A 13,622-nucleotide genomic window follows, 5' to 3' on the forward strand; every position below is an offset into this window, starting at 1 on the left:
CTGTGTCCAGTGTGGGCCAGAAATTCACCTGGATTGTGTCCAGTGTGGGTCACTGATCCCCTACAAGCACTGTGTCCAGTGTGGGCCAGAAATTCACCTGGACTGTGCCCAGTGTGGGTCACTGATCCCCTATCAGCACTGTGTCCACTGTGGGCCAGAAATTCACCTGGACTATGCCCAGTGTGGGTCACTGATCTTCCCCCTCCCCCACACTCAGGACTGTATCCAGTGTGAGTCAGAAATTCACCTGGACTATGCCCAGTGTGGGCCACTGACCCCTCTACGCAGGACAGTTCCCACTGTGGGCCAGAAATTCACCTGAATTGTGTCCACTCTGAGTCAGTGAACCTTGCTCCTCCCTCAGATTGTCTCACTGTGGCTTGTGAACTGCCCCACCCACCCGCTTTTTATGCTGGTGTCGGCCAGTTAACGCCCAGAATGTGCCCCACAGCGGTGTCTAATGACCTCTACCCCCACCCCGACTCGACAATGCCCTGTATGAGACATTTACTCCAACCCTAACTACTCTGGGTGTGCCCTTTGTGGGTCACTTACTTGCCTGGATGGTACTCAGTGTGAGTCAGTGACTGTCATTGTCTGTGCTGGTGTGGGCCAGTGACTCAGGTTGATGTGACCAGTGCCATTTACTGGGATGTAGTCATCAGGTCCTTCACTGCCTGCTTGCAGGTCAGCGTGCCTGCTGGCTATTGTGGCCTGGTGTGGGTCAGAGAGTCTGCCTAGTGCTGGCGAAACTGCAGCAGTTCTACTGGAGCTTCTCCATTTGAGTTCTGGGATACGGTGTGGATTTCAACTGACAAGCCCAGTTCTTAGCATAGGTCTTGATGTTACATAGTCTACAGCAATTTCTCCACTCTGTTCTCTTCTGGGCCGTTGGAACTGGCCTGCCTGTTTTTTTTTCACAAAATCTAATTCATGCATGAGATGTGAGCACCAATGGTAAGACCATTACACAATGCCCATCACTGAGTGGCTTCCTAGGCCACTTCAGAGGGCGGTTAAGGTGTCAGCCACATTGCTGTGGGACTGGAGTCATATACAGTCCAGGTAAGGATGAGGTTGTTTCCTTCCCATTAGTGAACCAGATGGGCATTTTACACAGTCACCATTAGCGATACAAGCTGTTGATTCCATTGATAATGAGCCAAATTCAGGTTTCCCTGGCTTGCTGTGGTGAGATTTGCTTCCAGAGCCTGAACTTCAGGGTTACAAAAGCGTTAGCATAACCATGATGCCACCGTTCTCGATGTTCAGCAGTGAGAATGATTCTGTCACTGATACCTAAAACGGCCAATTAACATGGCAAGGAGACAGAGCCCAAAAATGTAGATTAATGGAAAATATACCAAATTTATAATTCCAATTGGTAATGTTCTGATTTGCGTTTTGCCTGTATTTTAATCCTGGCATTATGCATCAATCTTAGAGGCTGTGAGTGCAATGCCACTTCATGGGCTACATTTGGTGTAGACCTGTGAGTATGTCAGTAAGATTCTCCTATCAGTCCATCTGCTCACTGCATGGCTGAAGGTTGGCATTAAACCTTAACTAGAAAATTTAAGGAGTAGACCCCTTAAAGCTTTGAACAGGAGCCATGACAATCACACTGCACAGAATTGTTATGACTCAGAAGAAGGCCATTCAGCCTAGTTCTAGTATTTAGTGCCAATTTCCTGCCTTCACACCATTTTGACACAAATATTCATCCTCTTGATTGTTTGAGTTGAACCTGCCTGTACCACATTCCCAAGCAGTGTACTCCTGACCCTACCTACTTGCTGTGTGTGAAAAGTCTTTTTTGTCATGTGGCCCTTGCTTCTTTTATCATTTTAAGTCTGTGCTGCCTCGTTCTTTTTTTTTCACTTTTCCAAGTGAGAATTGATCCAAAAGTGCTGAAAGGTTTGACCTATTCTCCTAGTTATCTGTGAAGTGGCTTAAAAAGCTAATTGTATGCCGCTTGGTCTTCACCCCAAATCCCCAGTGATACAGAGAGGGATGCCAGCATAGAAATTACAGATTTTATTTTTCATCATTTGCCGGGTTTTATCTCTGCCTGTCTGCTTTTACCCTGGATTCACTTAGCTATATATTTGTGCACTGACCAATAGCTACATAATTTACTTAGTTTGAAGTTAATAGGTTGGGTTTGCGCAGAACATGCTGCTCTGGTAGAGTTGATATAATAAGATATGAAAGTGTTGTGAAATGTTGGTTGTGACTTCGTATGTTTGTTATTTGTTTGTGGGATGTGGGTGTTTCTGGATGGGCCATCATTTATAACCAATCCCTAATGCCCTGGAGAAGGTGGTGGTAAGCCGCCTTTTTGAACCACAACAGTCCTTGGCCTGTGTTGTTGATAGGGTGGGAATTCCAAGGCTTTGACCCAAATCACTGAGCGTATTGCCCTCGGCTGTTTGAGTTACTGATAACCCAAGGGGACCGCAGTATGCCCAGACTTGCAGAAGGTCTTTGACAGAGGGCTAAACCACAAGGAAATCCATTGGGAATTGGCAAAATTGGCCTGGCATCTTCCAGGTACAGCACAAGTGGGCTGGGGCTGAGAGAATGCTCAATTATTTCAACTTTTGAGGAGGGGGAGGTCTTGCAATTATGTGTGAATATATGGTAGGGCAGTCTGATTGTGTTAAAACTTTTCTGGCCTTTTCAAATTTCCTTTCTATGTGAACTTTTCTCAGGGTGGCAGCTTTTGATTCTTCCAAGCTGTGGCCAAGCAGTAACCTAAAGGTCGCCATTCAATGCCATGTGCAACTCGGCCCTTTAACTCGAGCGCATACATAAACTTAAAGGGCTCCTCACTTGATGAAATCGCCTGCGCGCTTACAGGCAGCGTCTCTCACAGCCCACAGCCTTCCCTGAAGAAAAGTAGTTTTCCATTTGTATAATGCCTGTCACAATCTCAGGATATTGCAAAACACTTTGCTTTTGAACTTGTAGAGAAACAGTCAGTTTGTGCACAGGGAGATCCCACAAGTTGCATTGATATAAGTGAACGGTGAATCTGATTTTGGTGAGCTGCCTGAGGGATGTACCTTTGGACAGGGCATGAGCTGAACGTCTCTGAATAGCGATTTATTATCGCGTTTGTACCTCCATTACCCCAAATGTGGCAGCCTTCCTTCCAGACTGCATTGACAGCTTGCAGTGGGTGACCAAGTCCATGTCTCTGCCAGTGATACATCTGCACCAGATCTCAGTGAAGTAAGTTTTTTTTTGAGGAGTGTCAACCTGCCTGACTCCTTCTTTACAAGAGGAGCGTGTGCACATTTCCGAGAGGTGATTCCATTCAGGGCACCGACAGGAATTCCGAGGTGCACTTCCATCCCAGCTGTTCTTTCCTTTTTCACAGCAGCCAGCTGATGCATTCTGACACCTGAAGGTCCAAATAGCTTTGACAGCTATTGACAAACTGTAAGCACATAAGGTGGGTGTGATGTTATGGTACAGAAAGGGTAGGGGACCAGGTAAGTGATGCAATGTTCCGGATAGGCCAGGGGTGGTGGAAAATATCTGGGAGGGTCTTCCAGGGGTTCATGAAGGATGGTGGTCAGGTTGTGGCCGTTGAGATGGAGATTCAGGTCCAGTTGTATGAGGGGGCATAGTTTGAGGTTAAAGAGGGGCTTGGTAGTAGATGAAGGGAGGTCGGCGATCCATTACCTAGATCTGTTAGGTCAGGGTATGGGAGATGTAAGTGATCTATAGGAGATATAGAATTCAGTCTGCACTGGTCCTCTGAAGAGCATCCCACACAGACTCAACCCCCTGACCTATCCCTATAGCCCCGCATTTAGCATGGCTGATCTGCCGAAACGCACATCTTTGGACTGTGGGGGGGAAACCAGAGCACCCAGAGGAATCCCACACAGACACAGGGAGAATGTGCAAACTCTGCACAAATGGTCACCCGAGGCTGGAATTGAACCCACGTCCCTCGGCGCTGTGAGGCAGCAGTGCTAACCACTGAGCTACTGTGCCACCCTATTCTTATAGAGTTGTACAGCTATACAGCATGGTAACAGACCCTTCGGTCCAACTCGTCCGTGCCGAACAGATATCCTAAATTAATCTAGATCCCATTTGCCAGTTGGCCCATAGCCCTCTAAACCCTTCCTACTTCATGCACCCATCTAGATAGCTTTTATAAATGTTGTAATTGTACCAGCCTCCACCACTGCCTCTGGCAGCTTATTCTGCACACGCATCAAAACATTCCCTGTTAGGTCCCTTTCAAATTTTTCTCTCTCACCTTAAACCTATGTCCTGTAGTTTTAGACTCCTGCACCCCAGGGAAAGGACCTTGTCTATTCTCCCTATCCAAGCCCCTCATGATTTTATAAACCTGTTTAAGGTCACCCCTCAGCCTCTGATGCTCCAGGGAAAATAGCCCCAACCTATTTAGTCTCTCCCTTTAGCTCAAACCCTCCAACCCTGGCTATATCCTTGTAAATCTTTTTTGAACCCTTTCAAGTTTCACAGCATCCCTCCTATAGCAGGGAGACTAGGATTGTGAGGGTATGTGAGGTAAGTATGGGATCAAGTGAATTGTTACTAAGGAGTTTTAGTGTGATTTAATAGCCTAATTTTTCCTGACTATTTCCTAAATTTCATCAGAACCCTCTGAAGTCTCTGATTTAAATGGAACTTCCTGGAGGGCTCCATGAGGAGAGGAATTGCTGGACGGGAAATACAGTTTCCCAGGCAATTCCTTTGGTGTCTTCTGCATTGAGGAATCTGCAGCGTTCCCGGTTGCCTTTCTCATCAGCACTGGAGTAATGATGGGCTGTCGGAAGATCTGGATCAGTGTTTCTTCTCGTGAAATCATTGTTGCTGCACTGTGCCATGTTAATTACAGGCAACATTATTACTGTATTTTTCAAATTTTTGCTGATGTAACCCGTACTTTTGGGTACAGTGTCCAGTTGTCTTCGTGCAAATGGGATGATTTATCTACAGTTTTGCACTAGTAGATATGGACATTAGACCATCCGAAACAAGGGTAAAAGTATGCCATTCAGCCCATCAAATCTACCCTGCCATTTGATCATGATTGATATATGTATGGTGTGGCATTTGAACCCATTGCTGTTGGTATCACTCTGCATCATAAATCAGCCTGTCCAGGCAACTGAGCTAACCAACTCCCTCTCATGACCATTTAATTCAGTCTGAAGTGGAGTTTTGACTTATACTAGTGAATGTTGTAGTTAATAAGGGAATGTTTAATGTCGAGCCTGTAGCCAAAACTAATACAGTTTGCTTAAAGTAAGCACGATGAGGAACATAATGGTGGTGACCTCGCTATTACTTATTGCTGAATGCAGGTTTTAGTCATGTTTGTAGAAAATAGCTAACGTACAGCTTCAGCAGAGCATGAAGAAGTGAATCTGAGCATAGGTCTTTGCTCTCGTTGCGTTTAGCCTGTCTAGATCTCTCTAGTCCAGACAATTTCTGTGCAACTCAAACTTAAATATAGCTGAAGTGGAAAAGTTTTTTTGATTTTCAAAAATGTATTTAATTTGTAAAAGTACATTGACAGTTCAAATTTGACAACAAGTGCAATTAATACAGATGGGTTTTTCCTCACTTCGCTGTACGATTCAATGTTCTTGTTGTTTAGTAAAGGTGGTCTTTACCATATGGCAGCCCAAGGTCAGTATACAGAGGGACTTGAACTCAGGCTGCACAGGAAGAGCCCCGTTCCTCCTCAACCAAGAGCGTCTCGGTGCTAGTTTGGAAACTCTGGTGACAGTTTGTGCTACCAAAGGACTTTATCGATCTGTTTAGGGAACCATCTAACACCTCTCCATTTCCTGCACAGCCACATGTCATTGACCAGGATATTGACTCATGGTGCAGTTAGACTGCCCTTTTAATTCTTTTATGGAATGTGGGTGTCAGTGGTCACTCCACCTTTTGTTACCCTTCCCTAACTGTGCTCGAACTGAGTGGCATCCGAGGGCAGTTAAGAGTCTGTTTGGAGTCGTTTTTAGGCCGCATTTCCTTTGCTCAAACAGATGGGGTTATAAAAATAAGATTAGTTTTGCTTATTATGAATTGAATCTAAATTCCACCAGCTGCCGTGATGGGATTCGAAACCAGATCCCCGGAGCATTAGACTGAGCCTCAGGATCGGTGGCATCACCACAACACCATCATCATTTCCTCATTGACACCTTTTGGATGACCCTGTTTGTCAGTGGGATAAGAAGCAAAAACTGCACAGGAAGATGAGGAGGATCCACAGTGTTGCCTGCAGCTAGTGTTAAATAATTTAACTCTTTCGGGGTGGTGTGTTGCACGACTTAGGCAGAACCACTTATTTCAGGGCATAAAACCTCTGCTAAACCATACTGTTTACCTCAGGGATTCAGTTAGCTTGGACAGCTGGTTTGCAATGCAGAGTGACATCAACAGAGTAGGTTAGGACTCTCCTCCTGAACTTCTTCCCTTCTCTGAGGTGTGGTGACCCTTGGGTTGAATCACCACCAGTTGTCTGTACCTAACAAGAGCGCAGCTCTATGCCAACTTCACTTTTGTTTTAACCTGAACCTTTCAAGCAATGCAGCTCCAGAATTGTAGGGAATGATATAACTGCTCAACCTTTTCCATATTTTACAGGAGTAGATTATTTTGTCTACAACAGAGCAATTATTAAAGCAAGTTTTAAATTCCAGGCAGTGATATTTTTGTTTGGGAGGATGAGAGAGAAAGAAAACAAATTTGAAACGGAGATCATTAGGCATTGGTAATACTTTAAATACAACTTGGGCTTCAGCTCCAGACCTTGGTCAGTAGTTTGTGTCTTATTGAGATGAATTTCATGCAACAAGATTAATCATTATGCACATAGATTGCTATCTTATCAAAACTTTGACTTGTTCTGTTTTCATTAAGCAAGTTAAAAATACATGCAATTCACTTTTCAGCTCAAGGTCAGGGAATCAAGGACTTTGGGACCTGTATAAAGCTTGATATAAACTCCAAACACAAGTGAAAGCCACAGACTTTTAACCTGAGAGATTTGAAGATGGAACAGCTTGAGAATCTGTCTGTAGTGCTCCATGCCAAAAATGACCTGAGACTGGTAAACTAACTTTATCTCTTCTTATCTTATTTTGGATTATCAGTGCAGAAAGTGAAAAGGTCAGGTGAGCTGTGGAGATGAAAACAAAACAAAATATTGTGCATTTTATTTTCTTTTAATATTTTTATTGCTATTTAATTGTATTAAAGACAGCTATGAAGCAACCGGAAGCAAATAAACAAATAGAAGTTGGTACAGAAGCTCAGTAAGTCTGGCAGCAATGTAAACAGAGGTAACATTTGGAGTCCAGTAACCCTTTGTCCGAACTGAAAGCAGCTGGGAAAGAAGTTCTGAAGAAGGTTCACTGGCCTGAAAGGTTAGCTGCGTTTCTGTCCACAGACATTGACGGACGTGCTGAGTTTCTCCAGCAATTTCTGTTTGTTTATTTGTTTCCAGTTGCTTCGTAGCTGTCTTTAATGCAAGATCCACAGCTGTTAGCTTCATATGAAGCAACTAACTTGTGCGTCTTGAAAGAATTGTGAAATCTGTTTAAATGTTAGCCTTGCTTTTATTCTGTTGCAGTTCCTAGAAGATTAACAAATTTATCTCTGATTTCTAACCTAATATGTTAAAGAAAAATAGCTGTGAAAAAAATTGTGTAGACTGGATGAATGTTAAAGATTTAGGAATTGATGGCCTGGTTATATCGAGCACTGCCGTAGTATTGCTACGGTGCAAGAGTACAAATCTTGAGACATGAGTTCAAATCCAGCTGCATCATGTGGGACATTTTGAAAATTTAATTCAATCAACTTGGAATAAAATAAAAACTGGCAGTAATGGTGTCTATGAAACTATCTGTTTATTTCAGTTGGCTAATTCCCTTCAGGGAAGAAAATTCAAAGAAACATCTCCTTTGAACCCCATCAGGTATGCTGCCAGAACAGACCATGAGCTAAAAATTTGGATAGGCGCCATTTGTAGCCCTGTTCTGGTTTTTGAGTTTTCCAATTTAAAAATAACCAATGACACAGCTTTATATTTTAAACAAGGTAAAAGGATGTTTTAAAAGTTGCTGAAAGCCAATCAAGTAAAAGTGATAATGTTATTAGCTAAAACCCCCAAGTCTAAAAGTGGGTAGGGATAAAAGATACTTGCCAAAAAGAAAGTAAGACCGTTCTGATTGGTTGTTAATTCTTGAGGTTAGTCTATCCAAACTGGAGGGTTTTGAAACTTGAGTCAGCTCTCGGGAGGGGCTGAATAGCCTGGGGCTATTTTTCCTGGAGAGTGGGAGGCTGAGGGGTGACCTTATAGAGGTTTTTAAAATCATGAGGGACATGACCCTAAACCTAACCCTAACGCAGGTCTTTTCCTCAGGGTGGAAGAGTCCAAAACTAGAAGGCATAAGCTTAAAGTGAGAGGGGAAATACTTTGCAGGGATCTAAGGGGCGACGTTTTCACGCAGAGGGTGGTGCCTGTATGGAACGAACTGCTGCGGGAGGTGGTGGAGGCTGGTACAATTACAACATTGAAAAGGCACCTGGATGGGTACATGAATAGGACGGATTTAGAGGGATATGAGGAAAATGGGACTAGATTAATTTAGGATATGCACGAATTGAACTGCAGGGTTTGTTTCTGTATTGGTGCATCCCTGTGACTCCATGATTAAGCAACTGTGACGGCTTCTGCAGTCAAATAGTTGGTGTTTGCCTTTCTGCTGGGGGCGCTCAGGATTTCTGAGACAGGGAGAAGGTTTCTTGTTCTTCGCTAATTCTGTGGTTAAGGAGCTTGGAAGTTGCCGCCTCTCTTTTGGCAGAACAGTTGATTTCTGAATGCACTCGCCCGTGTTATCTCTTTGACCAGGAACCCACATTGTTGATCTGTCTCAGACCTTTCCCGGGAGCTGAAAGAAAAACGCTGCAGATTCTGGTAACCTGAAATAAAATCAGAAAGAAGTGGAGAAACTCGGCAAGTCTGTCGGCTTTTGAGAGCTCCTCGAGGAGTCATTTTGAAAATCCAGACGGCAGCTCTGTTTCTTTCTCCATGTGCTGCTAGACCTGCTGAGTTTCTCCAGAAATTCTGGTGATTTTTTTTTTCTTCCCAGGGTTCTGTACAAAGTGGTATTTGCGTCCTACCTTTGTAGAACAGGGTTATTTGAAATCCCAAGCTTTTGGGGCATTGCCCCTTCTCGCCTGACAAAGGAGAAGCGTTACGAAACCTTGTGATTTTACACAAACCTGTTGGACTATAACAGTGTCATGTGACTTCTAACTTTGCCTACTCCACTCCAACACTGGCAGTCCTCCATCATTATGGTAATTTATGAAAAGTTGCTATTATGTTAATTTAAAATAGGCTTTTGTTCCAGCAGATGAAGAAAGTTCATTAAATCAATGTGCTTTCTCTCAGAAGCTTTGAATTCTCCCAGTCGGAAGGACCCACTGTGTTGTCCAAGAGTTAGTTGGAATCTAAAAGCCTGCCTTTCATGCTGAGATAATGTAGTTCAATAAGTTTTGAACTTGCCCAGTGGTTGCCCATGTGATTTCTATCTTGAAAGGACATTTAAACCTTTTAAGTTACAGACTTCTAGGCAGGATTTTTCTGTTAATATACATTTTTCCCTAAATATCTACAATATAAGAATGGGACAGCTGTGACAGTAGCTGACATGTGATTGCAGACCCATTGCATTTGTGGTCGATTCCGAACTATAATTTGGCCTTGCAAACCACTCAGTTGTATCAGAAAATCGTCTAGGCTGGAGGTAGCTATTACAAGGGGACTTAGTTTTAAAGTGAGGGGAGGTAGATATGGGGAGACGTCAGAGGTAGATTCTTTACTCAGAGAGTGGTAGGGGCGTGGAATGCATTGCCGGAGAGGGTAGTGGAGTCGGCCTCATTAGGGGCATTTAAGCGGCTGTTAGCTAGGCATATGCATGTTTGTGTACTGTAGGGGTGGAGGTTAGATAAACCTTAGCTTTAGGGTAGAAGTTCGGCACAACATTGTAGGTGGAAGGGCCTGTACTGTGCTGTACTGTTCTACGTTCTCTGTTCTAAAATGCGACAGTGGATCCCAGCTGTTCAAGAATATGATGCCTCAACACCTACTGCGATAAGTGCTGACCTAGCCAGCAATTCCCATGCTCCCTGAATGAATAAATGATTTAAAAAATTCGCAATAGGTGTTCATTTGGGTTTGAGATGTATGTGATGGAGTCTGAGTGGAAACTGTTTTGGGAGGGTGTCTATGCTGAGCGTGAACAGGGGGATTCAGTGATTTTTGACCCCAAAAATTTTGGCAGGAGCAAACTTGTTCACTAAGCTTGTTCAATGATTACAGTCATGTGTAGCAGAGCATGTTACCACTGCACAGTTACACGTTAACTTCATAAATGTTTCTCAAGAAGATTGAGGACAGTAGTGGCATGAAGGAGTGAGATTTTTGGACAGAAAATCAAAATGTAGGTAGTGTTTCCACCTCCTGTTTGTGTAGCTATTTCCCAACTTTCCACCATTGTTGGCTCCACCTTTCTGCCAAGCTAGCTTTGTATGCCAACAGCTCCTGTTTACTTTTACCATCATCTGCCAAATGTACAAGTGGTCACCAACTAGTTTTCTAGATACAAAGTGGTGATTGGGTCCAGAAGGACCTGCCTGGAGGTGTCTAGGAGGTGGGTTCAGTTGTGGCATTCCAGAGGGCATTATTTAAACAGAAACAAGGAACAGGGCCTTGGGGAAAAGGCAGGAGATTGCTGCTATTATGGTCATCGTCGGCTAACAGGTGCAGATGCAATGGGCCAAATGGCCTCCTCCTGCACCATACCACCTTTTTAATTCTCTGTAATACACTTGCCTGGTCCCTTGACTGTTTGGGTTCTGCAGACACCACAATGACAAGGGGTGGGTTTGCAGACTGTAGGCAGAAGGCAAGGTTGAGTGTACATGTAACATGCAATGATTCAGTGCTTGCATCCTCATTTAAGATGTTCAGCACAGGCCTCTGCTCTCGCACATGTTTAGCCAGCTTTATCTTAAGTGCATCAAGGTAATAATGCAGTTTCATAGACCACAGGGTAGTAAATCACAGATTTGTCACAGCGTAGAAAGAGGCCATTCAGTCCCTTAAGTCTTCACCACCTCCCCAACCCAGACTAAGCCTTCCTCTGTCCCTGCTAATCCAGCTATCCTACATGTCCCTGCACACAACTAGGCAATTTAGCATGGCCAGTCCACCTAACCTGTATATTTTTGGACTATGGTGGAAACTACAGCAACTGGAAGAAACCCACGCAGACACAGGGGAGAGATGCAAACTTCACACAGCCACCTGAGGCTGGAATTGAACCCAGGTCCCTGGCACTGTAAAGCATTAGTGGCTAACTGCTGAGCTCCTGTGCTCGCCTAAATGCAGCTGATGGAAGACTTTCTATCCATCTTGCCTTGCGAGCTACAAGGACAAGTTGTAGGATCACCATAGCAACAGTCAACTGTTTCTCAAACGACTTTAAGTTTGACTCGGTGAAGGACATCTCCCCCAAACAAAGACAAAATACTGTGGATGTGGAAATCTGAAATAAAAGCCGAGAATAATGGAGAAACTCATCAGGGCTGGCAGCACCTTTGGAGAGAAATAAACCGTGTGACCCTTACAAAAATCTTACTAGTTCATAACAAACTCAAAATGTTAACTCTGTTTCTCTGTCTGCAGTTACTGCCAGTGTTTCTCCAGTTCTTTCTGCTCTCGTTGGAAGAAGAATTCCCTGTATCTTTCTCAGAATGTAGAGCTGGATGAACACAGCAAGCCAAGCAGCATCACAGGAGCAGGAAGGCTAACGTTTCAGGCCTAGACCCTTGCAGGCCTGAAACGTCAGCTTTCCTGCTCCTCTGGTGCTGCTTGGCCTGCTGTGTTCATCCACCTCTGCACCTTGTTATCTCGGATTCTCCAGCATCTGTAGTTCCGATTATCTCTTTCTCAGAATGGTTCTGTTTCCATTATAATAATAGAATGATTTCTATGACGAGAATTCGATCTTCCTCAAGTAATTTTCACTTTCATTCCTCACAGGAGAAACGTCCCATTCCAGAACCAGGGCCTAAAGGTAACTTACTCACCCATACCTCAATAATTCAGATCGATTTTCAGGCAGGGTGCTGAAACATAATCTAAAGTAAGTGGAAAATGTTGGAAATATAGATCCCTGGTTAGCCATGGTGAAATGCTTAAAAACAAAGCAAACTGAGGTTGAAATGATAAAAGGTGTGGAAATGTTTAGCAGGGTGGCATGGTGGCTCACTGGTTAACACTACTGCTTCACAGCACCAGGGACCTGGGTTCAACTCCAGCCACTGTTTGTGTGGAGTTTGCAAATTCTCCCTGTATCTGTGTGGGTTTCCTCTGGGTGCTCGGGTTTCCTCCCGCAGCCCAAGGATATGCAGATTAGGTGGACTGGCCACGTTAAATTGCCTCATAGTGGCTAGGTGGGTTAGCCATGGGAAATGCAGGTTACAGGAATAGGATAAGGAGAGGCGGGTCTGAGTAGGATGCTTCTCGGAGAGTCAGTGTGGACTTGATGGGCCGAGTGGTCTGCTCACACCCTGTTGGGATTCGATGATTCAAGGTCAAGTAGCAGCTATGGTAAGGAGGAAAACAAAGTTTAAGCCTGCTGTACCTGCTAAAAGCTGTCTGTCATTATGGTTCTCCAGATCTGATCAATGGTCATCATCCATGAATTGAATAAGAATTGAGTGGCATACATCAACTTGAATTTATATAGAGTGATAAGTCAGCCCAAAGCATTTTACTGCAGCCTTGTAAATGAAAATTTTTGATGTTGAAGAGTCATCACAGCAGATGACCAAAAGCATTCACGCTGGATTAGGACAAAGAAGGACGTTTAAGGAACCTTGCAAAGGAGGAGAAAGGGGAGGAGAGGTTTACGGACCAAATTCTGGAGCTAAGGGGCACAGTGGCTGAAAGCTTATCCACCAATGGAGGATGCTGTTCGGAGGGTCGGTGTGGACTCAATGAGCCAAATAGCTTGCTTCCACACTGTAGGGATACTGTGATTCATTGGGGATGTGATGAAAATAGGCTGGAATTAGAGAAAAGTGGGCATCCTGAGATGCCGTGGAGACAGGTGAGATGACTTGTAGCTGAAGTGTGGAAGAGCTCCCAGTCAGAGGCCGTTTAAGGAACCGGTGTGAATATACTGTGCTTGGTCCTCAAGACCCATGTATCTTGTCAAATCCTTTCTGTGGAATAGCCGGAAGTTCCCAAAATGTGACCTTCGCTCGTGTTAAACAGCACCTTTTTTTTAAGGTTATGATTTCTTTCAGAGGTGCTGCTGAAGATAGATTCCGTTGGGATCTGTGGTTCGGATGTCCATTTCTGGCAAGATGGAAGGATTGGAGATTTTGTTCTGAAGAAGCCAATGGTCCTGGGACATGAGGCTGCAGGGACGATATTCAGAGTGGGTTCTGCAGTGCATCATCTTAAAGCAGGTCAGTGCACAAAACTGAGAAGTGTTTGTTTTACCTCGGGAGTTGAACATGCGTGCCTG

General features: G+C 44.2%; 1 protein-coding gene across 2 annotated transcripts in view; it reads left to right on the forward strand.

Annotated features, from left to right (window-relative positions):
• LOC125446788 (sorbitol dehydrogenase-like) overlaps positions 1-13,622 on the forward strand; it is a 67,183-nt gene that overhangs the window by 500 nt on the left and 53,061 nt on the right. For both annotated transcript variants that reach the window (XM_059640210.1, XM_048520603.2), the window contains exons 2-4: positions 6,963-7,120; positions 12,128-12,161; positions 13,399-13,563. In XM_059640210.1, the coding sequence (XP_059496193.1) occupies positions 7,064-7,120; positions 12,128-12,161; positions 13,399-13,563 (256 nt within the window). In that variant the 5' untranslated portion in view covers positions 6,963-7,063. The remainder of the gene's footprint in view (positions 1-6,962; positions 7,121-12,127; positions 12,162-13,398; positions 13,564-13,622) is intronic.

Source organism: Stegostoma tigrinum, chromosome 36, assembly GCF_030684315.1.
Source record: "Stegostoma tigrinum isolate sSteTig4 chromosome 36, sSteTig4.hap1, whole genome shotgun sequence".
NCBI classification, from domain to species: domain Eukaryota; kingdom Metazoa; phylum Chordata; class Chondrichthyes; order Orectolobiformes; family Stegostomatidae; genus Stegostoma; species Stegostoma tigrinum.